The sequence below is a fragment of the Lepisma saccharinum genome, chromosome 13, assembly GCF_977018435.1.
Source record: "Lepisma saccharinum chromosome 13, izLepSacc3.1, whole genome shotgun sequence".
NCBI lineage: Eukaryota > Metazoa > Arthropoda > Insecta > Zygentoma > Lepismatidae > Lepisma > Lepisma saccharinum.
The window spans coordinates 1,480,153-1,507,956 of NC_139241.1; the positions used below are offsets into that span (position 1 = coordinate 1,480,153).

The 27,804-nt window shown below is 37.1% G+C and overlaps 1 protein-coding gene across 1 annotated transcript in view; it reads left to right on the forward strand.

The window, feature by feature from the left end:
- LOC145997135 (uncharacterized) overlaps positions 1-27,505 on the forward strand; it is a 46,444-nt gene extending 18,939 nt beyond the window's left edge. Inside the window, exons 3-8 of the mRNA XM_083133772.1 lie at positions 3,158-3,325; positions 4,273-4,431; positions 8,823-9,981; positions 12,145-12,276; positions 20,398-20,535; positions 26,749-27,505. Of these exons, the coding sequence (XP_082989898.1) occupies positions 3,158-3,325; positions 4,273-4,431; positions 8,823-9,981; positions 12,145-12,276; positions 20,398-20,535; positions 26,749-26,819 (1,827 nt within the window). The 3' untranslated portion in view covers positions 26,820-27,505. The remainder of the gene's footprint in view (positions 1-3,157; positions 3,326-4,272; positions 4,432-8,822; positions 9,982-12,144; positions 12,277-20,397; positions 20,536-26,748) is intronic.
- The last annotated feature ends 299 nt before the right edge of the window (positions 27,506-27,804 follow it).

Here is a 27,804-nt window from a genome sequence, read left to right on the forward strand (position 1 = left end):
TTTTCTTTTTTCCAATTCCAAAAATGTTTCATGCAGTTTCCATTCTTTCTTATCTGGAATCGAAGAAATTGCTTTCAATGTCGCAGTGGACTTCTCGAGGTTCTTCCCATGTCACTTCAGGCAAATGATGGTATGTAATGGAAATATAGGTACAATTATTCCTTTTAGGTCTGAGAGGTAACCCAAGCTAGTGGGTTATTCAAAGGGCTTTCTGTAGTACAACCTTAGATTTATATATTTTAGTATTTGCAGGCTCAAAACAAAGAATTGATTAAGGGTGTATGACAAGATTGACACATGCAGTTGGATACAAAGTACAACACCGAGTTGTCTTCTTCATTGATTTAGTGTCGCATAATCTATTTATTGGTCTCTGCACCATTTTCACGGTGTTCTGGAGCAGTTTATGTGTTAACCATTGAAATGAACTTTTAAAGGAGCCAACAGGCATATGTTGAAGCTTTTCAACCTAGACTGGGCATCAGTGTAACCTGTTTCACTTCAACCATGAGATTTTTATGGTATGTAGAGCAGATAAAAAACAACTTTTAGCATGTAGCTTGTTCCAAACTAAATCACCACCACATTGTAACAGTTGTCATTTCTGCAGAATGAAGGTTCAGTACGGAGACAATTGATTAAGTCAGGAGAGAGGGTACTAACTTAAAATTAACAGATTTGCTGGTCAGTCTGCTGTTTCACTGCCTCAGTTGCCACCAGTGGTGGCTCGTGATCTGACTTTATGGGTGTGCACGTCAGCATCGCATCCAGAGGATGTGTTTTATAACCATCTCAAATACTCGCTTTTGTGTGTGTGTGTTCATAATGATGCTAAATGTATTGGTAACCCAGATTATGAACACCTTTTACTGAAAATGAAGCTATGAAAATGAGTTTTATTTCAGAAGAAATGTTAATTTTTACAAATTTGAAATACCGCGGCAAATTTTCAGTCAACCACGAAAAGAACTATGTTATTGGGCATAGATAATTCAACATTCAATAACCTGACAAAATCACTATAAACATAGAAATGCCGATCTACAATATTCAATATTATGTCGATTTGCAAAATATTTAGTAAAGACTGTCCCCTTTGCTCCACTGATAAATGTGAACATGAATAATTAAATTTGCATACATGAAACAGGCAGGATCAGGTGACTACTTGATTAGAGCCAAATCCTAAACGTGAGTTATTTTTTAGTCCACTTTATGTACAGAAAGCAAATAGACAGAAGATCTACAATTTAAAGAGGGATCCGAACCTCTATATGCCTCTCCCGGCTGTGTGGCTATTTGTTTTAAAAAGAGTTGAATTAATTGTTGACAAGAATTAATTGAAGCTACAGCTGAATAACTTAATAAGTAGATTGCAAAATCATCTAAGCTCAGAGATTATCCTTGTTTTGATGTCATTATGTAGGTATTAAATAAACACATACCTACAATAAACGTTCTTCAATAGCGTTATAGTATTTTTAAAATAAGGCTGTTATTTTTCATCATTAAAACCATAAATATATAACACGGTTATGATTTATATTGGAGGAATGTGTAAAGTAGGGGATGCCAAAATTCCATCTCACCCAGGGGGAAAATTTTATCTAGAGCCATTCCTGCAAACAAGGTAGCCGATCCAACGACCACATGCAGGAAATCAGTTGTTTATTTCTAACCACCGACTGCCGAAACCAACAAACTCAAGCGAAATCAAGAGAATAAATAAAAAATATTAAAGAAAATTATTGTACTCACTCAGTTCACACTATCCTTCTTCTTACTTCATAATTTGTCTTTCCTTACACCTTATCTGTCTTATTACTGCAGTTGCTGCACGATTGGACGAGTAGCTAACTTCCCACCAAATATTCATGCTCACATTGCAATGAAACAGGAACGAACTTTTGATAGTGTAACAATTTTGCCACACAATGGAGAGAGCTGACTTGATCCACATCCCCCCCCCCCCCCAATCTGAGCGGGTGGATAATTCGACTACAGCGTCACAAGGACAGTTTATTTTGGCCAAGCAAAGGCAATGCAAGAAATTGTTTATAGCACGCGTTTCGCTTTCAGTTGTCATCCCCTCTTCTTTCTTCCCCTGTCATGCTTGGAACAGGGTGGACGAAGATACCATAGAAATGTCCCCTTTCCAAAAAAGAAAAGTCTATTAACGGTGGTGTGTGTGCTGCCTCTACTCCGCCAAACAATCTCTAATGGAATGGGATTGCAGCACTGCTGTATCGTGAATACAGCACTAGCAGTGAGAGTTTAGCCCATAATAGCGCGATCTAGAAGAGCGAAACCGTTCTCTTTTCTTGTGTGCTGCAAACAGCGGGAAACGAGGAAACAGCGACTTGTGTGTGTAGCGAACGTGACTCAGCGGCAGGCGCTGGTAAATCAAAGCCGATGGGGTGTGGGAATGTTTGATGTTTTGATGGAGATAGTGTTCAGTGAATAAGTTAAAAAAAAAAAAAATGCTTTGCACATTTATTTGGATGTGCACGTGCGAATAGGCAGAAAGCCACTACTGGTTGCCACTTAAACTGGCCTCCCACTTTAGTGTTCATCACTGTCATTTCATGTTCAGTTTTTAAATCTTTCCACCCATTCATACTCTCTCCCCTGACTTAAACAATTGTCTCCGTACAAAACCTTCATTCTGCTGTAGATTTCAGAAGGTTTCACTCCCTCTGACCACAAAAAACTAACAACACTTCTTAGCTCTTCTATGGTGCAAGTCAACAGTGAAGCGACCATGTTGTTCGAGTTATTGCGCACGAGCATATACTGCTCGATCGCCACGACACCTTTATGGCATGTTGCTAAGGAACCATTTTGAGTCGCAAAATAGACTTTCCCTCATGTATGCCTCATGACATAAATGCAAACGTGCACGGATAACTTTTAACTTTATGTACTTTTTTGTCAGAAAGTTTGAAAAGCAGGCATGTGAAGAGGCTAACACGTAACAGAGGCTCCCATTTCCTAAGGGGCAATTAACATACGTGGCATATAAAATGTAGCTTCCATCTGAAATCATTTTCATCCGATGAAAAGTACCAAGGTTAAGAATTTACCTGGCAACCAGTATAAATATAAAATTAGACCTGTCCTGTGTTGTCAAGACTCTCATAAAGCTTCTTTTTTGCAGGATGTGTTGCAAAATATGGGACAGGAGATTGTTAGGGACGACTTCCTGGCTGGCAGAAATGGTGCAGTGCAATTGACTGAGGACGACCTAAAGCATTTGGATGATCTTTTCCATATTGTATCTCCTAAACATGGTTCCGACTCCGAAGAGGGTGCTCCCTCGTACCAGGTAAATTCCTTTTTGGTATAGTCATTCCGTACGAAATCGACACAACCTGACCATCTCAGATTTCCATGGGAAGTTGAATGTGTGCATGGAACTTCGTAATTCATAAAATTTTGAGTCTCATCTGCCTTGGAATTGTATAATTATTCGAGGTCAAAATTTGCGGGAATGCCCATTTCAGAGCCCATTTATCTATCTTAAGTGGGCTGTAACTGTCCCTATTTGGCCTTGGTAGCTGAAATAAAGTAGAATTTCCTTGCATAGTTCCTACAAATTTCATGCAAATCTAAGATGGTCAGGTTCAATATTCCACATGCTTTTTTTTTTCTTTTTTGTTTTTGTATGGAGTAACCTACTTTTTTTAATTTTATTTTATTTTACAATAGACTGTGAACATCCCTTCAACAAGTTAAGGAATAAAAGAAAAAGCTTTTTCAGGGATAGTCAAAACTAAAAATAATTCTTGTGCTGGAGTTGCATTTCTAACCGTAACATCATAAATAACTATGCAATACATTGTAATATATAGCCGACCATATCATTGAGATTTTAAAATTTGTCTAGCAACAGTGCAATCATTTATAACAATATGTTTAGTATTCTGATTTAATGATACACATGCTACGGGTAACACACAAGAACTGAAAGAAACGTACTGTACTCGCTATTTCTGAAATCAATGGAAATTTCCTTAACTGAACTTCAATTATTTAAAAAAAAATTGGAACTGGATTGGAAAATTCTGGCATCGGGTGAAAAGTTTCAGGTGCCCTGATGACCAGGCACCCTGCATTTTTCTACCCTTGGTCCCGAGGAAAGTGTGCCAGAAAAGTGTGCTAAATGAAAAATGCAAATTTTGTTGAAATAAGAACTATCAAAAAATTGAGGTCCCACCATATGTATCCTTGCATAAAACAAGGTGTTTGCATAACACATTTCTTTAATTCCAGGAACAGCTTGCAAAAGCAGCAGAACATCTTACAAGCATAGTGGATGGGAAGAAGAAAGAGGTTGTGGGAACAACATACCACACGCTGAAAGAGCTCGTGCATCGCATTTATTCCTGTGGGTATTTTGACCAATCGGGCGAAGGAGAAGCTGAACCAGAGGTGAGGTTTTTATTTAATACAGGGGGGCATTCCATGTTAAAGTACCGTTGAATGTCAATTTTAAAATTGATTGATTAGTTTATTTTACTTAGTTTTGTGCCTCTTGGCTAATTTGCGAAGATGGGGATGAGTGATGAAATGATTAAATTGATGAATGGACATTCACAAACAACCAAGCCCGAATGAGATTTGAACCTGGGACCCTTGGCATCGCAGTGCGATGTGCTAACCACTCAGCCACAGGGCTCTGCTCAATTTTAAAATGAAATGCTGTAACTTTATCCTATCTTGTGAGTGAACAAATGCTTCCCTGTGCTTTCCACCATGCCATGAAGGTGTGTAGGTGGTGGGAAGTTAGTGCCCCACACTTTCTTAATCACAGCCGGAGGAGGTTCTTCCCACCAGGGATCGAATCTCGGGAGTATCGCATGGTAGTCAGATGCCCTAAGACCTGAACTACCGGAGCTCATAAAAGCAAAATTCAAATATACATAATTGAGGTAGAAGGTATTTTACATATTGTTAATTTATTTTAACTTTTTGATTAACTTTTGTGTTCTATTGTGTCCCACCTGCGACACCAAAAAACAATTTCCCCTTTAACTGTTACATTTCTTCCTCAACTCCAATAGAATATTCAAAGGTCAATTACCTTCTATCTTTGTTTTGATTAATTTATTTTTCATCATTTGAAAATTCACAGGAATTAAAATAAATTTCTTATTAAGTAAATTGACAGTGTTCCGTCTGTCCCACTCACAACACAAAATTCTTCACTTGTAGTTTTAAATCTTGGAAAGTATTCTAAGGGTAGTTATGTTTAATCAACAGTGTTAAGTTTGATATTTTATTGCACAGGGACTTTAATATAAAAAATGCAGTCTGTCTGTTCCACCCGTAACAATGGAATGTCCTATAATTAAATAGTTGTAGCCGTTGTGACTATGCTTTTGCATGATGTAATTAATAATTACATTAATTCTAATTACAGGATAGTTTATTAAAGTTAATATATCTTTGGAACTAATAATGTAAATTTGCCTGTTTTTGACTAACTTCCCCCTGTTGTAACTTGTTATCCATAGATTATCAATCTCAAAATTTTTTTACAGGTACCTCTCGTAGAGTAGTATTCTTTATGCTGTAAATATGTTTTTATTAGGTCCCTCACCAGATATATTGAGGCTCATTTTTTTAAAAATATGAAAAACTAATTTGCAAAGAGTTGTAACTAAAAGAGGAAACCGGTAACAGAGTTCAAATATTTTTTTTCATAAACTTTGGATGTGTATGTTTCATCTATGAAAAATATAAGCTTTCTATCATTTTTCGTAGCTGAGTTGTTATACTTTTTGCAACTGTTTGCAAAGGCCAAAAATGACCCAAACAGTTGCAGAATTCTACAAAGATTCTTGATCTCTTCTGGAATCAAATTTCAAACATTGTGGCTTACCAATTTGTGAACGGCACAGTGAGTCTATATTGCCAATCTCATTATTTAATTTCTTCGTGTTCTTCTGCAATGAATGAAGCCTCCCATGCATTTAAATCTACATCTCTCATAATTCTTTTTAAAACCTTTCTTTCTTTAATCATATGGTTAAGTGGAACAGAAGGCATTGGTGCCTCTACTTCTCCATGTGAACAAAGTCGTAAATAAATAAATGTTTCTGACCGCGCACACACACAAGCACAAACAACAATGCATGCCACTGAGCCCAAATCCACCATGTGTCAACGCGAACACTGCTGTGATACACTGAAATACCAAGGTTACTAAATCTTAGTGCTGCCTTCAGCTCTAAATGGTGGCGAGTTCGCGAACTTAATTGCCAGACCTAGTATCTTGAAGTTGATTAGGTAAATTTGAGCGTGAAGTTCTTTTCAATTAACAGTTTTTCGTCAATTAGTATATCCCGTAACACTTGTGATTTTAGTTTGTAGATGTATTTCGAGCCTGCGTATGTGAAATTTCAACTGTAAACTCTGCATCTTAAATTTTAAAGATATATATATATACCTTTGAATTGAATTAGAATTTTTGGATACATTGGAATCTCACAGACCCTTTATATTGTATATATATTTGTGTGGGTTGAGAGAGGTGGTAATATGTAAGGTTGAAATGGAGATAACATCTGCTTCTACCCTTGTATTTTTGGAAAGTTCGCCTTGAAAACTGGGAATTACTTGAATTTTATCCTGGTCCTAGAGTGACCACCCTTTCCAAGTAATCCCACTAAATATGCATTCATGGCATGGTACTACCGTATTGACTCATGTATAGTGCACACTTTGTTCCAAAATTTTTGCCCCCCAGTATGTGTGGTGCGTATTATGCACGGATTAATTTTTTTAATGTTTACGGAACCCTATCATGTTATATATCATTGTAAAGCTTGCATTCTGCAGTTTCTGAATATGGGCAACAGTATCCCATTCAAGATGGCAACACTAATGTGCATGCAGTTGAAACAAGCTCATCACAAAATGAAGAAGCATTCTGATTTTTGGTAATTTCGATGAAAGAAAAGATAAGGAAAAAGAAAATAATAATTAAAATGTATTACTGGCCAAATAATATGACACACATGGAGTGTGTGAATGCCTTAATGGAAGAAATCTTGTGCTGCTAACTGCTAGTTTGAGGGTCCTGAATGTGCCTCCTATAAATGTTTCGTTAGTCATAGAAAAAGTATATATATATATTGGAAGTTTTTTTTAGAAAAAGTAAAGAGGAAATTAGCAAAACCACTTATAAAAGTTTAAAGGCTATGTGCTACAAATGTTCACTATGTAATGTAATGTTACGTTCTCCTCTTGGTCCACATAGCAAGAGGACTCATTGAATAGGAATGATGCCATTCACTGTTGATCCGCATAGCAACAGCTTTACAACCTACAACTGAGAAAGCCATTTCTTGAACCTGGATTGTACTGTGCATTATATATACGAGATATCATTATTTGTCACTTTTCCCTATCAAAAACCAGGGTGCGCATTATACATGCGTAAGTACGGTATATGCATGGGGAACTTTACCTTTTTGCCTCTATCAAAGTAAACGTTGGGAGTCTCACTATACTGATTGATAACTAACGTAGGTTGACAATACCATCAGAATTATCGGAAAGGTTATAGTCTTTTATTTTACACATCTTGTCGACATTTAAATTTTGTATGGCAAGAATTAGAAATTTTTTTTCACAAGATCATAACACTGGTAGAATTTCACGTTTGATGCTGATTGTAATTTTACTTTACTTTGAATTTTCTCGTGGTTTTGTGTGCCGAGAATGAAATTTGCTTTTAAAAAAAAGGTGGTGAAAGTGATTATTCATCATAATTAACAGACCTGTGTGTTTAATTGAAAAACACAAGTTTCAAAAGCAAAAATCATGATAAACATGTCTGGGAAAAAACTGTTGCAACCATGATCCTGTAAGTGTTGTGTAGACCTGACTTAAAATTTAATTGTGACAATATACAGGGGATGCCAAAAAAATGTATACACATTTTGAATGATTATAACATCAGTGTTTATTAAGACGGGGTTCATTTTCAAAATTTAAAGTAATCTATAGACATGAATGACTTCCTTGTCAATGTCTGTTATCAAACTGATGACCGTTCTGGTCCAGCACTGCTGGAATCGCCTACATCAAGAATAATTTCATTCCGAATTTATGTATTCTCGTTTGATGCCTTAGATTCATCCACTTTTGCCAGTTTTGTGCAGTAAACTTTTATCTTTTCATGTATCCCTGTACAAAAAGTCGAGTGGCGTGAAGTGTGGTGTAGACAGTGGGTGTTCTTTTGAAGCTCTTCATTCAATCCATCTGTTTGCCATATCTTGCCAAGTATCACTGACAAAACTGCACTCTCCGTTCCGCATCATCTGCACTGAGAGCATGGGCTCTTCTTGTATTGCAACTCTTACATTACCAGGCCTCAAAATTCAACAGACGCTTGATTTTTGAAATTCCCTTATCACTGCCCATTTGCCACACAGATTTTCTTGAACTCTGGCAATACATTTCCATCAACAATTCTTGCTTTCTGTGGCTCGTTGATGTCCACTATATTCTGGAATGTTTCTTGTTTGCATTCTGAAGAGTTACGTGTGCTTAAATCAAACTGATGAGTTGCATAGGTGAATCTGCTTGAAATTCTTCCCTAAACTGTATTTGAACTTCGTTTTCAAGCTTTCAGAAGTACTGTAGGATATATTTTCTTTGTTCAAAGCTTAGACTGCCTTCACCCATTATTTCAAATTGATGAAACATGAAAAGGTCAGAAAAGCATGTCCGCTATCAGCTGTTAGTGTTTATACATTTTTTTGGCGCCCCCGTTTGTATTACATCCAGAGTTTTAATTATTTTCTTGGCAGATTGAGACATTCGAGGATGTGAATGCAGGGACTTTGCAAGATGACGGCCCAGAAGAGGACTACAGTGACGCTCAAGAAACACTGCAGCAGTCTGAGAACACAGCCATTATTCCAGAAGATGCAGCAAATGTGCAGATGACAGGCATCAGCAGCGGAAGCCCAAGTTCTGCTCCAGCTTTAGGTTCAGTGCCTGTCCCCTCCCAGCTCCCCACCGCTGCACCTGCAGGGAACGAAGCTTCATTCTTCAGCACCGGTTCCGCACAGACTCCCTTTCCTGCAAGTCCGCAGCGCCCCTTGAACGAAGTGATAAGTTCTGTCAGTGGGAATTTCAACTTCTTGCAAGAGTCTCAGCTGGAGATGGAAGCCCCCCACGTCGACTTGGGCGTCATGGGGTTGGTGCAGCCAGGGGTTGCACAGTTTCCGGGGCAGCAGCCTCCTCAACAGCAGCCTGGTTCGCCACGAGCGATCACCCCAGTCGTGCAGCCCCAGCAGCATTCCGCACCGGCCACCGAATTCAACCAGACGATACCGACTCAGACATTCACGAACCAAAACTTCAATGTTATGCCAAATAACATGGCGGGTGCGCCGAGCAACCTTGCCGGTCCCCAAGGGTTTGGCGACGCAAGTAGACAGAGTGTGCAACCTTCGTCGGTGAGTCTCGCGACGCAGATCCCTTCCCAAGCCTCTGGTCACATACCAGGCTTCGCGCAGTCCAGTTTCTCGGGTGGCATGGCTGTTGGTGGGAGTGACCCAAGTAGCAATCCAGCAACGCACGCTTTGCCGCCGAGAGCTCAGGATGAAGGGAAATATGTGAGTCAGTTGGCGTCTGGGCCGTACGAAAACAGTTCTTTCAATTCCACACAAGTGTCCTCGGTGAGTTACAGCAGTCAGTCGCAACAGCAGGTTCATGCAGGATATGGATCGCAATCGCAGCAACAACCTTCAGCATTTTCGGCACAGCAGCCTGCTTCCAGTGTATCGAGTCAGCAGAATGTGTCGCCCTCAAATTCCCAGGTGACGTCATCGTACGAGAATGATGATTCCGGGGCAGGGGATAAGAGTGGATTTGATGCCACAGAGCCCATTCAAGATTGGAGCGAAGAAGTTAGCAACCAGACAAGCAGTTCTTGGGGCCAGTCGGGGAGTCAGAATGATGGTAAGTGCAGAAATAACCATTTCTTGCATGGATAACGTCTGCTTATGTTGTATAGACTGAAAATACTCCTCAATGTAGAATAACTCTCGCAACAGGTGTGCCTAGAAAGACAAGCCAATACTTAACCTTTATTCGACGGACCCTCGCATGCCTGTATTCCCGTTGAAGTCTGCACCTTTTCAAAAATGCCACAAAGTGCAAAAGAAATCGTAGCTTGAGAACTAATTGTCGTAGAGATGAAATAGGTGTTGTTTCTTTTCTTTCTTAAAACAGAGCTTTTAGTGAAGGTAAAATTTGTACATTGTGGCTCACAATAATTAGTGCTAATGGAAAAACAAAATTGATTTTTTTTTTTTAAAAAAAAAAATTGTCATCTCAATAGACCGAAGTGAATGAAAATGTAATATGTACCTGTGGTGCATTCCTACAAACATGCAAATCTTTGTTGAAATCAGACTGATATTTCTTGAGTAAAGAAAAGTATGTACCTATATGAGGATATGAGGTTTTTATTTTATTTTCCATGCGATGTTTTGTCCTGGTTTTCCAAGTCGAGAATCTTCCATTTTTGTGCTGAAAATTGAAAGTGGCTCTTGAAACTTAACCAATTTACTTTTTACATGCTTTATTAGTTCACCTATTTTGTTCTGATTTACCCTTCAGTCTTGTTCATTCTCTCCCCCCTGTTTATACAGATATGCTTCATCTCTGCCACTTTTCTCATTCATTTTCCCCTCTCTTTTGTTTGTACTTTCTTAATCCTGTGCCCATATCTCAACATGTGCTGTTCTGGATCTTCCTATGTTCCTTAATTCTCTCGATACTTCTCTTCTCCTGGCATTTGGTTCCACATTCTACTTCATTTGCTCCTGCCATTCCATGAAAAAGAAAAAAAAACATTATTTTGTATATATAAAAAGTGGTTATGCAAACCCATATGGAGAACCTTCATAGATTTTACATCTTGTATTGATAACAGGGATTCCTCATCACCCCAGAGGTGTCGCACACAATTTAAATATGCTCAGGTGACAGTTTCTTCTACTTTCTGCAATATAGCTACAATAGACCAGTCAATGCACATATTTTGATAGCAACTTGTTTCACCAACAAACTGTTGTTCACTGTAGTTCATATTTAGAGAACACTTACAACCATATTTGCCTTTCACGATATTAGAATCATTTTCGATTCTCTTGTGGAATTATCTCTACGTTGCCATCAATTTTAAAGCTGACTTAAAATATGTATTAAATATGAAAGTATCATGTACTTACACAGGAATAGAATGAGGAAAAGATCCAGAGGGGCAGATAAACAAAAATACATGGAGGAGGAGACTGTGAACAACTAACACATTCATGCACAGCTCTGGGAGGGGCATTTAAACTGCCAGCCCAGGCATGATGATGCTGTCAAAACAGTTATGGGACATTGTTTCTGAAAAAAGTATGGGACGTGGTTTCTGAAAAAATTGGAGTTACAAAAACTCTATCTTCTGTCCAATACATTCTCAAATATGGTTTTGGAACTGCACCAGTAACAAACATTAAACCAAAAAAAATTGTACTTCTGGCACTGTGACGGGAACCCATGTCTGAACAAAGGAGTGATTGGTAAATCGTCTTGGAGCAGCACTAATCACTTGCTCAGCATAAAAATTTGTTTCCTCCAAACATATAAACATATTGTAGAAAATTATTTGTTATGAATGTGTGTATTACTGACATTACATCTGAACTATTCTGCATGTCAATGTTGCTGCAAAATTCAGAGCTGGTGGAACATAGGTAGGAGAATCATCTGCTACAGTTGCAGAAACTCTGCATGCATTGTCAATTGTTTCTTCCACATTTGCCTCATTACATAATTATCCATGTCATCAATATGAAATACTTTTTTCTTAATAATAATAATAATGACTACAATAATATTAGACATTTTCAATATGTAGTGGAACTACGATTTTACATGTCTCATATGCATTGTCCTCGTGGACCCAGTACAGCAAAACATTAAAGATTTTCCTGTTTATTTCCCCACATTTTTAAAGTTTTGCCATGATGACCCCATGAAAAATGTAAAATCCAAGTTCCACTGTAGTATATTGTATCTGCCATTATTGAAAGAAAAACTCAATTTTTTTTCTTGTTAAATATGCAGTCTATGGAAGTCAGAACCACAATTCCCGAGGTAGTTATAGTAACAGAGGACGGGGTGGAAACAACAGAGGCCGTGGTTCATCGAATGGCTACTCAGGACGTGGTCGTGGGAATTATCAGAATGGCAGAGGGGGTAAGTAGATTTTATTTTGATTAGTGACTAACATTAGTTCTGAATGTTTAAGCTTAGCAGATATTGACCAATGGGATAATTTAGGTTGAGGAAAGTGAAGGAAAGTGAGTATTTCTTAGTAATATCCTCAAACTTGTGTCCTGCAACTTGATCATGTGGTCTGTGTCATGCTATGGCTATGGGACGTGTGCAGGTTCGAGTCTCCTGGGTGAAGTGTAACAACTTGTTTTTTGAGATTTTGGCCTGTGTATGGGACCTGTGGCCACCCACCATTGTGATGAAATTGGTGAGCTATGAATGAGTAGCAAAACCTGGTCATAAGACGACTACTAGGGGTTCATCGTGCTGATCACACATTACCCGTAGCTGGTTGAATGATCTCCCACCTTGGCAGGTGTGAGTGAGGCCGGCAGTCTGACCCTCACGGGTTGTTATGCTACGGTTTATACAGGGTAATTCAAAATGAATGGTGCAACTATACACAATTATTATGACGTTACTATTTATGATAAAAAATCAGACAAGGCATCAATGTAAAGAAAACCTCTGGAAGTTTTATTCCCACGTAGCGGGCTTATTCTGCTTAGCTTATGCTACACCAGGATCGCCAGTGTTGCAAAATGGCTAATGACCAGTAGAGGGCTTATTGCGTGTTGGAGCTATCGAGAACTGATTCAATCACAATGGTGCAAAGACATTTCCCCATGCTTTTCGGTAGTAATGCATATGTTTCACCCTTCTGAAAGATTTGCCAAAGTTACATCTGCGGATTGTTAGTGCCTTCAAAACCATTGACAACGACTTGCAGTCTCGTGAATAGCAAGTACAAGACCTTTTCCACGTTACACATGGTTCCCATGTTTAATTTGATAATATGAGTCATGTGAGTAAAACTTCCAGAGTTCTCCTTTATATTGATGCCTTGTCTGATTTTCTGTCATAAATAGTAACGTCATAATAACTGTAAAGTTGCACCATTCATTTTGAATTACCCTGTATATTGTGCATGTTTTTATTTCATGTGAGGAGTACTTTTGCTCAGGGTGGATAAAAACCGTGATCTTTTATTTCCAAAAATCATTTTGCATATTGTTTTTATTTCAATTCCAGTTTGTGATTTAAAAACACACAGCAAATTGTTTTACAACACAGTACAAGTAGTTACAGTACTTTTTTTAATTTTGTTTTGTTTGTTTGATTTTTAAAATAATAGTTTGCAAAATATTATCCTCTGCCATGTTTGTTTAGAGCTTAGGTAATTACACTATTTAGAATTGAAAGCAACAGAAATTTAGTGTTTAATTACATTTTCATTTCGAATGTGCTTCACCCCATCAGTACATGTATTTTTTTTTGTATGCTTTTGCTTCAAAAATATTTTTGAAGAGTATCGAACAGCCTAGTGTCTTCCTCCATGGCCGTGCAGTTGTGACGTTCTGCCTAACATGACTAACTGGACACAAAGGATTTCCGTGGATATTTCAAAAATAACAAAATGCAGAACGAAACACACAAAAATTTTGGGCGTTTAGGTATTTATACCACTGTAATGGTAAACCTCATGATTCATCAAGAATCTCGTTCGTAAAGCAATGTGCACTTTACTCAATATGCAAGGTAGCATATCTTACCGATACTCTTTCTTCAAAATACTGGGTCTATTTTCCAAACGTTGCATAGACTATTTAATTACGTGTCACTGAAAAGCAATAGCGTGAAAGAACATTGATGCGCAGATTTGTAACATTCAACTGTCTTTATTTATTCCCAATTAACAAGTGCTGAAATAACATAAGCCCTCGTACAATTTTTGTCATGCTCCCACCAGGAAGTGACTACTTTCAAGAAAAGGTTAACAATTCAATTTAGCAGGCAACGTGGTTACACGACTTCAAATTCCTTTCACAATGTTCATACGAATATTTCATTTACTTCACAAATTCACTAGTAAAACCAAATATTATCAAAACCAAATTACTATACCATTCACCCTCTTGTTTAAGAACAATTAATGTTTCGACCTGCGAAACACGTACCCAATTAATATTATTTATTACGTTGACTTCTTATACATCAATTCATTGTGCAATTGCTCATTACAGAATCTAACGTTCTCATCAAATGTTTGCCTGTTTTACTATTCTAAAATGCTCATTAATTTTACGCAAAATTAACTTGATCATTGAAAGATAAACTGAAAGGTGGGGGGAGATTACATACGTCACGTCAAGACTTGTTACAATCTTTAAATTTATCAAGACGTATAAACTTCGTTGAATTAACTAACTCTCTAGCCTTCTTAAACCCGAAAGTTCATGGCTGCAGCAACACAGGCCTTCCATCTGTCCCTATCTTGAGCAAGATCTATATACTCTTTTCCATCCCTACCGATTTCCCTTAGGTCCGTCTCAACGTTGTCCCTCCATCCTCTTTCCTCTTCTATTCGTGCCACGTGGCCTGCCCACCTAAGTCTTCTTGATTTAATTATTCTAATAATATCTGGACATGAATACAAATTATGTAGTTCTAAATGTTTCTAATGAGGAAAGAGGAGTTTACAGGATTCTTGTTGGGAAGCCTGATGGTAAGAGACCTGTAGGAAGGCCAAGGCGAAGATGGAGGGACAACGTTGAGATGGACCTAAGGGAAATCGGTAGGGATGGAAAAGAGTACATAGATCTTGCTCAAGATAGGGAAAGATGGAAGGCCTGTGTTGCTGCAGCCATGAACCTTCGGGTTTAAGAAGGCTAGGGAGTTAGTTAGTATTTCTAAATCATGTAACCTTCTCCACTCACCTCTCTCCTCATCCCTTTTAGGTCCAAATATTTTCCTAAGGATCTTATTTTCAAATACTCTCAATTTATGTTCCTCTTTCAATGTAAGGGACCAAGTTTCACACCCATATAATAGTAGAGGCAAAATTACTGGTTTGTATATTTTAACTTCGTTTCTTATATATTAAACGAGAAGACAAAAGTTTATGAAGAGAGAAGTAACATGAATTTCCTGAATTAAGCCTACTTTTTATTTCCTCTTTAATATAATTTTCATTTATTAATATTACTCCTAAGTATTTTAATTTGGAAACTGCTTCAAACGAGTTATCAATAATTAGATTTTGATTATTACCTAACACTTTGTTTCGGCCTGTAAGCATATATTTAGTTTTCTCTTTGTTAACTTCCAAACCTATCTCTAGCAGTTTTTGAAAAATATTTTAGCATTATTCTTAACTGTATTTATATCATCCCCTAATAAGTCTACATCATCTGCATATGCTAACAACTGAGTCACACCATTTAATTTTAGTCCTTCGTTAGTTTCTTTTGCCTTCCTAACAGCATATTCTAAGGCAAAATTAAAGAGCAATGGAGATAATACATCTCCTTGTTTTAACTCATCATGAATTGTAAATTTGTCACACACATTAATACCCACACGAATTTTCCTTTTTGTTTCACTGGTGCATACTTTCATCATACTAACAAGCTTCTTAGGTATTCCAAACTATACTAATATATTATATAATTTATCTCTTTTGTACGAATCATATGCTTTTTTAAAATCAATGAATAGCTGATGGACATTTTGATTATATTCCCACTTTTTTTCAAGTGTCTGTCTGATGTGAAAAATTTGATCTGTAGTTGATCTGTTACGTTTAAATCCACATTGATAATCACCTATAATTTCATTAGCATATGGGGTTAGTCTTGTTAAAAGAATGTTAGATAATATTTTATATGTTGTTGAGAGTAGAGAAATTCCACGGTAATTATTGCAGTTCATTTTGTCACCTTTTTTAAACACAGGAACAATTATGGATTCTTTCCACTGTTGAGGGATTTCTTCTTTATTCCATATTAAACAAATTAATTTATGAATTTGACATATTAATGAATTTCCACCATATTTAATTAACTCAGCTGGTATTAAATCAATGCCAGGTGCTTTGTTATTCTTTAGCCTTTTAATAGCATCTTTAACTTCAGTCAAGTTAGGTTCTGGAACTAAAGGTTCTGCTGTGTGGACTTCATTTACTTCTGATTTATCTCCTACATGAACATTTAAAAGGTCATTAAAGTAGTTCTTCCATCTATTTAGAATATCGCTTGGGTCAGCTAGAAAATCAGTCTTTTTCTTTTATCAAGTTTACTTTAGGTTGCCACCCCTTTCTAAATTCATTTACACCTTTATATAAATCTCTGATATTTTTGTTTTTGCTGTTTGTTTCAATTTCGTTAATTTTGCTTTTCAAGTAATCTCTTTTTTTACTTCTAAACGTGCAGTTAACTTCTCACTTTATTCTATTATAATTGTTTAGATTTGTATCATCAGAGTTATTTAACCACCTAAGTCTAGCCTGATTCCTTATTTCTATTAAATTATGACATTCATTATCAAACCATGGCTTACTTTTTCTTGGTTTATGGTATTCTATTGCATTACGTATGTGCTCCCAATTCTTATTTACATCTGTTTCATTTATATTTTCATCATTATTTAAATCGTGCAAAACATCAAATCTATTTGACAGTTTAATTTGGTAATCTTTTTTAATTCTTTCATCAGCAAACTTTCCTGTATTAAATTTTAGAACTTTTAGATTTTGTTGCTTATGATTTATCACTGAGAGTCTTTCTCTTAATTTAGCAATTACTAAATAATGGTCACTGGCACAGTCAGCACCTCTGTGTACGAACGTCAATTATACTAGTATGCCTTCTCTTATCAATGAGAATATGATCTATCTGATTATGAGTTTTACCATCTGGAGAAGACCAGGTATATTTATGGATATCTTTATGTTTAAAAGTGGTACTTTTCACAATTAAATTCTTTGAGGTTGCAAAAGTAATCAATCTTATACCATTATCGTTACTTAATTCATGAAGACTTTCTTTACCAATCGTGGGTTTAAATGTCTCTTCTTTGCCAATCTGTGCATTAGTCACCTAACAGAATTTTCATATCATACTGAGAAAATTTATCAAAGACCTGTTGTAACTCTGCATAAAAATCATCTTTAGTATTATCACCTTTATCTTCCGTTGGTGCGTGTATGTTTATTAAAATAATTTTACACCACGTACCCTGTAAAACTTCATATGATATTCTATCATTAATAAATTCTACTGTTTTAAGAGCCAAGATAATTCTATTATTTATGAAAAAGCCTGTTCCAAAATTATGATTTTCTGTACCATCATAGAAAAAAGTATAATTTTTAGTTTTACAATTCCCTTCTCCTGGCCACCTAACTTCCTGGACAGCTACTACATCTAATTTATACTTCACTATCTCAATAACTATACACTGAAATGCCCCAGGCCGGTAAAGGCTCAGAACATTCCAGGTGCCTAATTTAATATCCTTATTCCTAATTTAGATCTTATCCTTAGTCCAGGGACCTCCCAAAGTCCCCACCCGGAGATCCGAATGGGGGACTATTTTACCTTGGGAACATCCATGGCCTACTTCGTTGAATTAATCACACGCAAATACAAATGTTTTAGCATTTAGTTCACGTCAATTTCAACATACTTATGCTTATTAGTTATCTTCTCACATCTTAGTTCATGCACCCCTTTTTACACGTTGCTTAACATTACGCGTTCATTCTTAGGCAGCAATATATTAGTTCATAGCCACAAAATACACTCTTTCGGTAACGTAAGATTTGGCACTTAAAGTTTTTGGTTCGTCACCTACCTTAATTGTTCATACGAAGGTTGGACGTTGCCGCATCTATCTTCCATAGTGTGTTCTAGTAGAAGAAAGGTTCTCGAAACTACAGCATCCCTCTAGTACTGCACATCGGTTGTTAGGTGTAGTTCAATGGCATACAGAAGCAACCCCTCAAACTTCCAATGACATCCTTCAAGCCTAGACAATCTCTCGGTGGTGAAACTTGGCAACACAGTCTCTCATTTCTTCCCAAAATCTTCATAATCCTCCGTCAAGCTTTGCCTAGACGTCGTAGTTACGCAGTTTAGCAGTGTCCACATGGCTCCATCATACAACTACCAACTTTGACGTAATCTGGAACACAGTCAAAAATCATACGTGACAAATTCACCCTGGTTCATTACGTGATTGAAATGACAACTACTTCTTGTAGTTCGGCAGAAAAACCTGCAGTTTCGTAATCAAGCGATACATACAGGAATTCCCTTGCAAAGCCGTAATGTTCGTTTTCACTCACACATTTAAATACAGAACACGTGACGCGGTTTGACGACCGTTGCTTCTAGACCCACGAAGCACATACATCATTGTCATTCCTGAAACACACTAGTATCTCGTACAGGCATTTAAATTGTGTCTGGTAGAGTAAAAACTTTGGTCAAACTAAACTTATGTGGACTCCATTGTCTGCAGAGTCTGCTGCTGGTCTCGCTGTTCGGGCGTAACACGAGAACTCCTGCAACATGCAGACTCGTGGAAACTGCTGTGTCGAACTTCCGAAGGTGAATGTAGCTGCGTGCGAACTGTTGTCACGACGACGACTATTCTTGTGACGACTGTTACCTTCCCTCTTCCTGTGTTAACCAGCGAACAAGGAAAAGAGCGAAGCATGGTGCTGCGATCTAGTGTGATTTCTGAGAATCACTTTGCCAGAAAAGAAATGAACATAAAAAGGCGATATACACATTCAGGGGTGAAGCCACCGACTTGTTATGGGAAATCGTGTATTATTTATTGAAATAGTTTATACTTCACGATTTCAGTCACACAGTCTAAGGCACTGTGCTTTGGGTTCCAACTGTGGGACAGCATGGATTCAGGTCCTCCTGGGACCCACCATCGTGAGGAAATTGGGAAGCTACCAGTGAGTAGCATAACCTGGTCATTAAAGTCTCCTATAATGCCGGGGGGTTCACCGTGCTGAACCCATGTCACCTCATTACCGTTGAAGAACTCCATACCTCTAGGTAGGATTGTGGGAGGGAGAGTGGCGGTCGGGAGATCGGTATAGGCCCTACAAGGGCTGTCAAGCCACGGGTTATTTTTTATTATTATTATTATAGCCTAGTAAACACCATTGAATGGTTAAAAGATTAAAAGTTATTCTAATATATACAAATTACTTATCATGGCACCAGTCCCAAAGCCATGAATGTGCTAAATCTTTGAGATAAAATTATTTTCATTCAATTTATTGGGAAAGAAACAGGTTTTACATTTTCTATAAATGTCATTGGTAAAATATGTCCCTGCATATTACTGTTAGTTAGGTCATACAAGTTATCATAGGAGTCTTATCAAGAAAAGTCAGAAACTGCTCTAGCTGAAAAAGTCAAAATTTACAAATTCGTGGTTTTGGCATTGGTGTGATGTATATTGTTCTAAAAATTATTTCTTTAAAATGATTTAACCTTTAACAAAGCCTCATACGAGAGTATTCTCATTGAAGCCCACACCTTTTCAAACTTGCCATGAAGTACAAAAAAATCATAGCTAGAGAACTAATTGTCGTAGAGAGAGATACAATCTCAATTTTTTTCTTCTTAAAGACAAGCCTTTTAGCAGAGGTAAAATTTATATATTCTGCCTCCGAATAATTAGTGTTAAGGAAGAAGAATAAGAATGAAATTTAAAAAATAAAATAGTAAAATAGAAATGCTTTGCCTTCCTTAATAGACTGAAGTGAATGATAAAATGTAGTATGTAGCTATGGTACATTACTACAACCGCGCAAAGTTTCATTGAAATCAGACTGGTACTTATTGGGAAGAAAAATAATATATAAAGCAGCAGTGTTGCCAGCTTCGGGACAACATCCAGAATTTCACTTCTAGCCCTATGGACACTGGTTGAACCAAATTTGGAGGGAAGCCTGACAAAAATACCACTTTATGAGGATATGTTAACTTTCTTCTTCCTTTAACTCTAATTATTGAAAGACACAATGTATAAATTTTATCTCTAATTTCATCTGTGTAAGACAATTAGTTCTAGAGTTATGATTTTTTTGTAACTTGCAGCAAGTTTGAAAAGCACTTGCTTGAAAAGGCACCTGCTTCAATGAGAATACAGGCACGGGAGAGGTCCCGCATCTAAAGTTTAAATCAACGTTGCTCTGATTTCATATTTCAATGTTATTGATGCTATTGGTAGGGTACAGCTACCGTGGAGGCAACCAGGAAGGAGGGAATTACTACCAGAATGGTTACCAGAGGGACAACTACGGCAACAATAATTTCAACAGTGGATACAAGAGAGGTGGTGCCCCTCGAGGTGGAATGAACAGAGGAGGTGAGATTAAATGTTTAGTTTTTCCTTGATACCGGAACGTGGCCACCAAATTCGGATATCCGAAAGAACATATTTGGTGAAGGATTTGTAGAATATCTATACAGGTAATTCAAAAATGGTGAGTAAAAGAATGTGGACAGGTGGTAAAATGGATAAACTATAAGTGTCCAGATAATGCATACATTTGAATAGCCAGATGTTTGGATAATCCAGATAATCTGGATATTTGAATAATAAAAATATATTAAAAACTTACGTTTTGCGAGTATCTATGTTGCTTCTGCTCCCTTCGTTAAAACCTATTTTTACGTATTTCTTCCCATCCCACTTCTCGAACATCTTCTCCCACATTTCGTCGATATTCCCATAGTCTCTGTTTAATTTATTCCCCTCTTCCCTTACATATATACGACCCTTCATATACATTCCTTCTTATATGTTTTTCCTCTTCCCTAAGCACTTTCCGTTTGACGAAAACGTGGCCTTCGTCAAGGATATGTTCGGAGAGCCCCGTCTTGGGGATGGCATGGGTTTGGTCCACTCTGACTGTGGGATGGCATGGGTTCGGTCCACTCTGACTGTGGGAAGGAATGGTTTCGAGTCCACCTAGTTTCAATCTCTGGGTTCTTGGTCTGTGTATAGGATCAGTGGCAACCTACCATCGTGAGGAAATTGGGGAGTTATGAGTGAGTAGCATTACTCAGTCTCAGAAATCTCTGATGTCTGGGAGTGGGAGGGAGACTTACAGTCGGAGATCGGCCCAGACTCTTCAAGGGCTATCGAGCCACAGGTTATATATATTTTTTATTATATAATCAATTCTTATGTATGAAATGAAAAAATAAGAAATATAATAGTATGCTGGTTTGTTTGCTAGGCAACCAGTTGTTATAAGCAAATATTAACTTTTTGTGTGTAATTCGAATCTCAGAATCGAACACAAGTTAATATATTTAATTATTGTGAATAATAAGTATACCCACTAGAGAACAGTGTTGTGATTTTGAACTATATACATTACTGTTATTTGTATAATTTGCTGTGAAGTGGAGCAGTAATTAACTGAGATAAAGTAAAATGCCCAAGCCTCTTGACAGCAAACGCCAGGTGTGTTGTATCCAAATCCCGGCCCAGCATGGGTGTTCTTTGTGAGTGTCCCTTCATCCATTTCAACATATCATCACTCATCCTCATTGTTGCGATTAGCCAAAAGTGGAAGAGAAGCAAAGTAAAAGTACACTTTGACAGTGTAGAATTTTCAAAATTTTCGAAAAGATTTATGTTGTACAGTGTAAGTATTGATTATTTTAAAATTGAATCGTGATCCAGTAATAAATTAGCTATCAATTAGGCACAAATTTTATATTTTATTTTGGCATAAGATTAATAAAAATGCACATTTTGCATGTTCCATTGGATGTAAGAATAGTATCACGAAAGTACAACAACCCAGGAGAAGATCCCCAAACGAGGGGTGACTTGGTGCAGGAGTAAAGGGAAAGACCGGTTCATTTGCAGATTTTATTGGCAGCTGGCCAGTGTCTTTTTGGAAGTGTGTGGGAGTTTGTGTTAATTGCATAGAATTTGTGTCTGCGGCTTATTATGTAGCCTGTAATCCAAAGAATTTCAAAAGAAAATATGCAACGACAACTTCATGGCAGAGTATCCACATGTGGTTCTGACTAAAGCTCGCTTTAGACGAAAGCATTTCCTTTAACATTTTTGCTAGCATAAATGCTAGGTAAATGCTTCCAAAAATCTTATAGCACACTGTACTTTACACTGAAGCATTTCATGGAACATTTTGGTTAGCTGTCTCAATTATAATGTATGGAGGCACATAGCACAGTGGTTCGGATCCCACTTTAAACTCTAGGTCCAGTCCGAATTATCCTTTCTGCGCATAAAGTGAACTTAAAGCAACAATTCAGTCAATCGATTACAATGTACAATACATACAGCACGAAAGACACGTCGAGTTACACCGTCAATACTGTGTGCACGGTGTTTACAATTGAAAAAGCTGCTAAAATATTCTTGCATACGTGTACAGTAAACGTTGTAATGTGGGTATTTAATCAGGGTGATTCTTCTATACCTAAAATCATTTAATACGAAGCGATATTCCTCTTGGTTGAATAGTTATCATTGTTTAAAAGTGTGATGTGATACGTTGTTTACATCTCACGCAACCGCCATTACATTACCATGAGGTTGCTTCTGATTAGTTATGCTACAGAAATAGAGCTGGTTCTATCCTTGAGAAATGCCAGAACATTTCTCACTTTACAAGGTAGCATTTTGGTCATGGCATAAATGTTAAGAAAAATGCTAAGGATAATGCTTTCGTCTAAAGCTGGCCTAAGGGTGCACTTCCCTCACCCTAAGAGTGGAGTTGCCTGTTGCTACATCACTTCATTTCCGTCGGGATCTTCTCTTGAGTGGTAGCCATATTGGTGATTGATACTTTGGTACTGCTGGTATCAGGATGGTAATAATTAGAGCCCGGAAGTTTGGCAAAATGCCTTTTTTTATTTACTGCATATATTGATAAAATTTTTCCGGATATACGTTTATTATGTTGTTTCGAATGTTTTAGAAGCCTTTTCATTTTGCTTATTTGGGACCCCACTGCCTATTTTTAATTATAATGCCTTTTTCTGCCTTTTACAATGAAATTTGACCATTTTTTTAAAAAAAAATGTTGGCATTTATTATTCTTCCGTTTATTACGTGAATAATTTTCGCCTTATTTAAGTAATATTGAACTCACGCATGTTTCAACATTGCTGAAGGAGAAAAGTGTGAGAAAAATGTATTTCATGCTGAGTTAGGATATAGCCTTTTGGTTAACATTTCCTTGTGCATGATTGACTGCTGAAGTGGAGAGGTTGATTTCGAACACAAAGAAGATATTTCTGAAATGTCTTTCTCGAACCCGAAAATTTCAGGAAGTTACGCCTGAGCTTAGTTTTCCTCCGCAACCAGTCTTGACAAGATGGGGAACCTGGATATCAGCAGCTATATATTATGCTAACAACCTTGAAAAAATCAGTGAGGTGATCGATGCTCATCCAGAAAATAAGCGGCTTCAATTCGTGAAGTGAAAAACTCCTGTGCTATTCAGAACTGAAGAATGAACTGTCGTTTATTTTTGCACATTATGGTGCATTGCCAGAGACAATTACAATTATAGCATCCATGAAAATCTTCGAGGAATCTATGCAGCAGATGATGGAAGTGCCAGGAGAAAAGAGGTCAGCTGTTGCGGAAAAGTGCAAACGGGTAGTGAGTGCAAATAAGGACTTGAAACAATTGAAAACAATTTATGATATTCTAAAAGGTGAAAATGCTCTTACCAAAATGAGTCCAGCTACATTAGCTTGTTTTATGTATGCTCCAATAACTTCTGTTGAAGTAGAAAGATCATTTTCTATTATGAGAAATATTCTCTCTGACAGACGACTATCAATGAATGTTGAGAACTTAAAAATACACCTTGTAGTTATGTGCAATCAAGACGGAGAAAATTGAAATGGTCTTCCCAATGTAGATTTTAACATGTTGCCAGAAATTATATATAAAAGTAAGTGACTTCCAAATGTGCCATTTTTTCAGTTTATTTTGCCCTTTTTTTTCGGTTTATTTTGCCTTTTTTTTTTTCATTTTTAGTGCCTATTTTCCACATTATAAATGCCTTTTTGCCTGCCTATTTTAACGAAAATAAATGCCTGAACTTCCGGGCTCTAGTAATAATGCATCTGTATCAGTCTAGCCCTAGTATTTATAGGTGACCCAGAAACGGGATGTCTCAAGGAAGCCAGTTTACCCCATCCTGAAAAATCGCCAATCAAAAAGCTATTATTATTATTTGTTAAAGTGCAGATTACATAAATGTTACATTATTAACAACAAATTTAATTTGATCTTCAGTTTTGAAAAGGATAATTGTAAGCTCAGTACGACTTACATAGTGTTTCTCCTCTCTTCTGACCAGCTGAAGTTGAAGAATGCCACAACTGTTTTAGTTTTACCAACAAGATAGACTTAATTTATTATTGATACATGTAAGCAAGATTTTTCATCTGTCCACATATTGGTCAGGATTGAGGAAAGAATGCTCAGCGGGAGTAACACCATTTCGATCGCTTTCAGAAAGACATCATACTTTATGTGGTCCACTTTAACATATCAAAAAATATGTACCCATTCATCTGATAATTCACAGGCCTGCATTTTGATATTTTTTGAAAATTGTCTTAACCGCAATAACTGATTTCAATGTTTTAGGTGGGGTGAATCAGAAAATAACCCCCGTTTTTCTCCATCACATAAGGAATTTTCACAATATGGAGTTAAAAATTAAGAAAAATTGGTAAAAATGTGTGTTTGGACCATATTTAATTGACATAAAAAATAAAATATCTAGCGTTATACCTGCAAATTTTGAGTTTGTCCTTTATCGAGTTGCTACAAGCCCTTGTAATACAGTTTTTTCAAGCTTCTTCAAGAGCTTTTCCTTTTGTAAGTCATCTGCAACAGGTCCCTGTCAAGCGTACAGCAGTAGTTCGCCATCATGGTGATGCTCCAGCTGCCCTGATACACTCGTTCCATTTCTTTGATGTCCTGGTAGAGCCTTTGACCCTGTTCTTCACTGACAACCAGTAGAATGAAGTTTTGGGGGCCAACAAGTTCTTTTGCTTCAATCTGGAGCCAAGGAGCTCTGCTGACACTTTGGATAGGCCCAAATCTCTGACCAAGTTGTTTAACTCCATTGATCCTCACTGGAGGTAGTATCATCGAGGAAATCATCACCTGAGTCTTCACACTCGCTCTCAGAATCTGGCGGGGTTTCTAGAGTTCCTGGAGGTGAAGGAACCAGAAACTCTGGTCCATGTGGACGCATTGCAGAGGGTAGGTTTGGATATGAGATCTCCTTCCTATTTTTCAGATTGAACCCTTGCATGTTGCAAGAGCAGAAATAAGTCATTACTATGGTTGTGGGGCAAGGAACAGAATGATTCATGGAGCGCAGTGGAGGAGTGGTTGAACGGAGATTTTTGGATGACACATAGGGGAAAACTTGTCCTCAGGGGATAACTGGACGTTTGACAGTAGGTCATTGACTCATATATTCTTGTCTCAATAGTATAAATTGAAAGTTATGAGGAACAGCTTATTTTAAGTTACGGAAGATTCTACTAACTGCTCATTTACCATATAAGGCAATACGTGGGGTGTCAAATCCAAAAATCTCATTTTGCGTAAAAATTGTACATGATGGAATGTTTTTACTATTTTTCCCGTAATCATCTCGAAAAAATACCTCTGAATCAACCATCAAGTTGAAACAATTTTTTCATCGCAGACCTGTGAATTAAACCTAATTTTTTTCCAGTCTTTTTGTTGTTGGTTTGCTTTATTTTACTTCACTTTTTGTGCCACTTTTGGCTAATTTGCAAAGATGGGATGATATTATGAAATTGATAAATGGACACTCGCAAACATCAGTACCAAGGCCAGGATTGGAACCCGGTACCCCTGGTGTCATAGGGTAATGTGCTAACCACTCTGCCACGGTGGCTGGCTCCAGTCTCTTTGAAATTGTGCTCTTGCAAATTGCCACTGATCGAACAATTTTGTTTCATCTTCTGAACTAGAAAATATATTTGAATTTACTAATAAGGAATTGTCGTGAGTTTTGTGTCGACACAGGAATTTAAATTCTTGGTGCAGTCCCACATTGAAACTAAATGCTTATTTACTGCTCTAGAAATAACTGAATCCAAATAAAACAATAAAAACTGCAACACGAGCTCACAAACAGTACTGTCTCTTCTCGATGACAATGTAGCATTTTGATTGTTTTGCACAGAAAACTTAGCAGAAAAGAGACGCTAATTAACAAAAATAACAAATTTATTTGACGTACTTGAAGTAGTGTTGCCATGACACTAGTTAAAAAATTCATTTGACTTTTTTTTTTTTGCATAAAATGTCTCAAATTTAGAATTAGTTTTCCAGCTAACTTCTAGACTTTGTAAAATAGGACATATTGAGGATTTTCTAAAATATGGGTGAGACGACTGTGACACTTCTAATAAAGGGACTGTTCCAGTGGGACATATGGTCATCCTAATTGTAACCTCTTCCAGATATGGAGAACTTACATCTCAAGTTGTAATTGTTAATGTAATGTTCGTTTCCTTGCAGGCCCGCGAGGTGGGACTGCACGCGGCGGAAGCACCCCGAGAGGACGAGGAAACTTCATGCGCTCAAAGTAATAGCAACAACCGTTTAGTGCAAGTACAGTGGTTCGGATTTTGAATGTTTCTTGTTGAATGATTTTTCATAATCACTTCAAGTGAATTACAAGACTCGGATGATGTTTACTGTCAAAGGATCTGTGTGATTTTTTTATATTAATTTTGTCATCACGCTGCATAAGGTGGCAAGCAGTTCTGCCAATATAACAGAACCAATTTTTTTTTATATTTTTTTTTTTTTTTGAAAGCTTAGTACTGGATCCTGTAGACAGGTGGCTTTCATCTGAATAACCATTGAGAAAGAAGATAGGACTTTCAACATGTGAACTATGTAACTTAAGACCAGCAAAAAAAAAAGTATTATACGCCAGAAGGCAGTTTTCACAGGGCAACAACTAAAAAAAAATAAAAAAATGACAAAAAAAGAGTATATACCAAACTATAAAAAATAAAAAATATATTATTTCCGGTAATATTCTGAAAGAGGCATTCTAGTGCACAGCATTTCTTTCTTTTCCTTTTTCATTTGTTATAATTTCCAAGAGATGTGTTTCAAGAAGTTTTCAAATTTTAAAGCAATGGACGAAAGGTTCTTGAAATCTCATTGCACTTGCGAGTTCCTTCAGCTAATTTAATGTACTTCCATATGAGTTTGCTCTCTTTATTTCATGTAGCTTGAAATAAAAGCATACATCGCAACTTTACGAGCCTTTTTCACTGCTGGTTACCTGAAAGAAATTGTAATAATTTGTGAAGCGACGCCTGTGTACGTGAAGATTTTTTTATATGGAAAAAATAATAAAAAAGGAAGCAACTATGCATTAAGAGTATGTGGTAAAAAAATACTTCCTGTAATATGTGTACTGCTGCTTCAACTTGCAATCGGGGACATATTTTTCATGAAGTTGGCTGTGACCTATTCTGAATGCATGAAAAAAGGGAAGAAAAAGTATTGTTAATGACTGTGAAATAAATTTCCCAAGTGGTGATTTTTTTTTGTTTC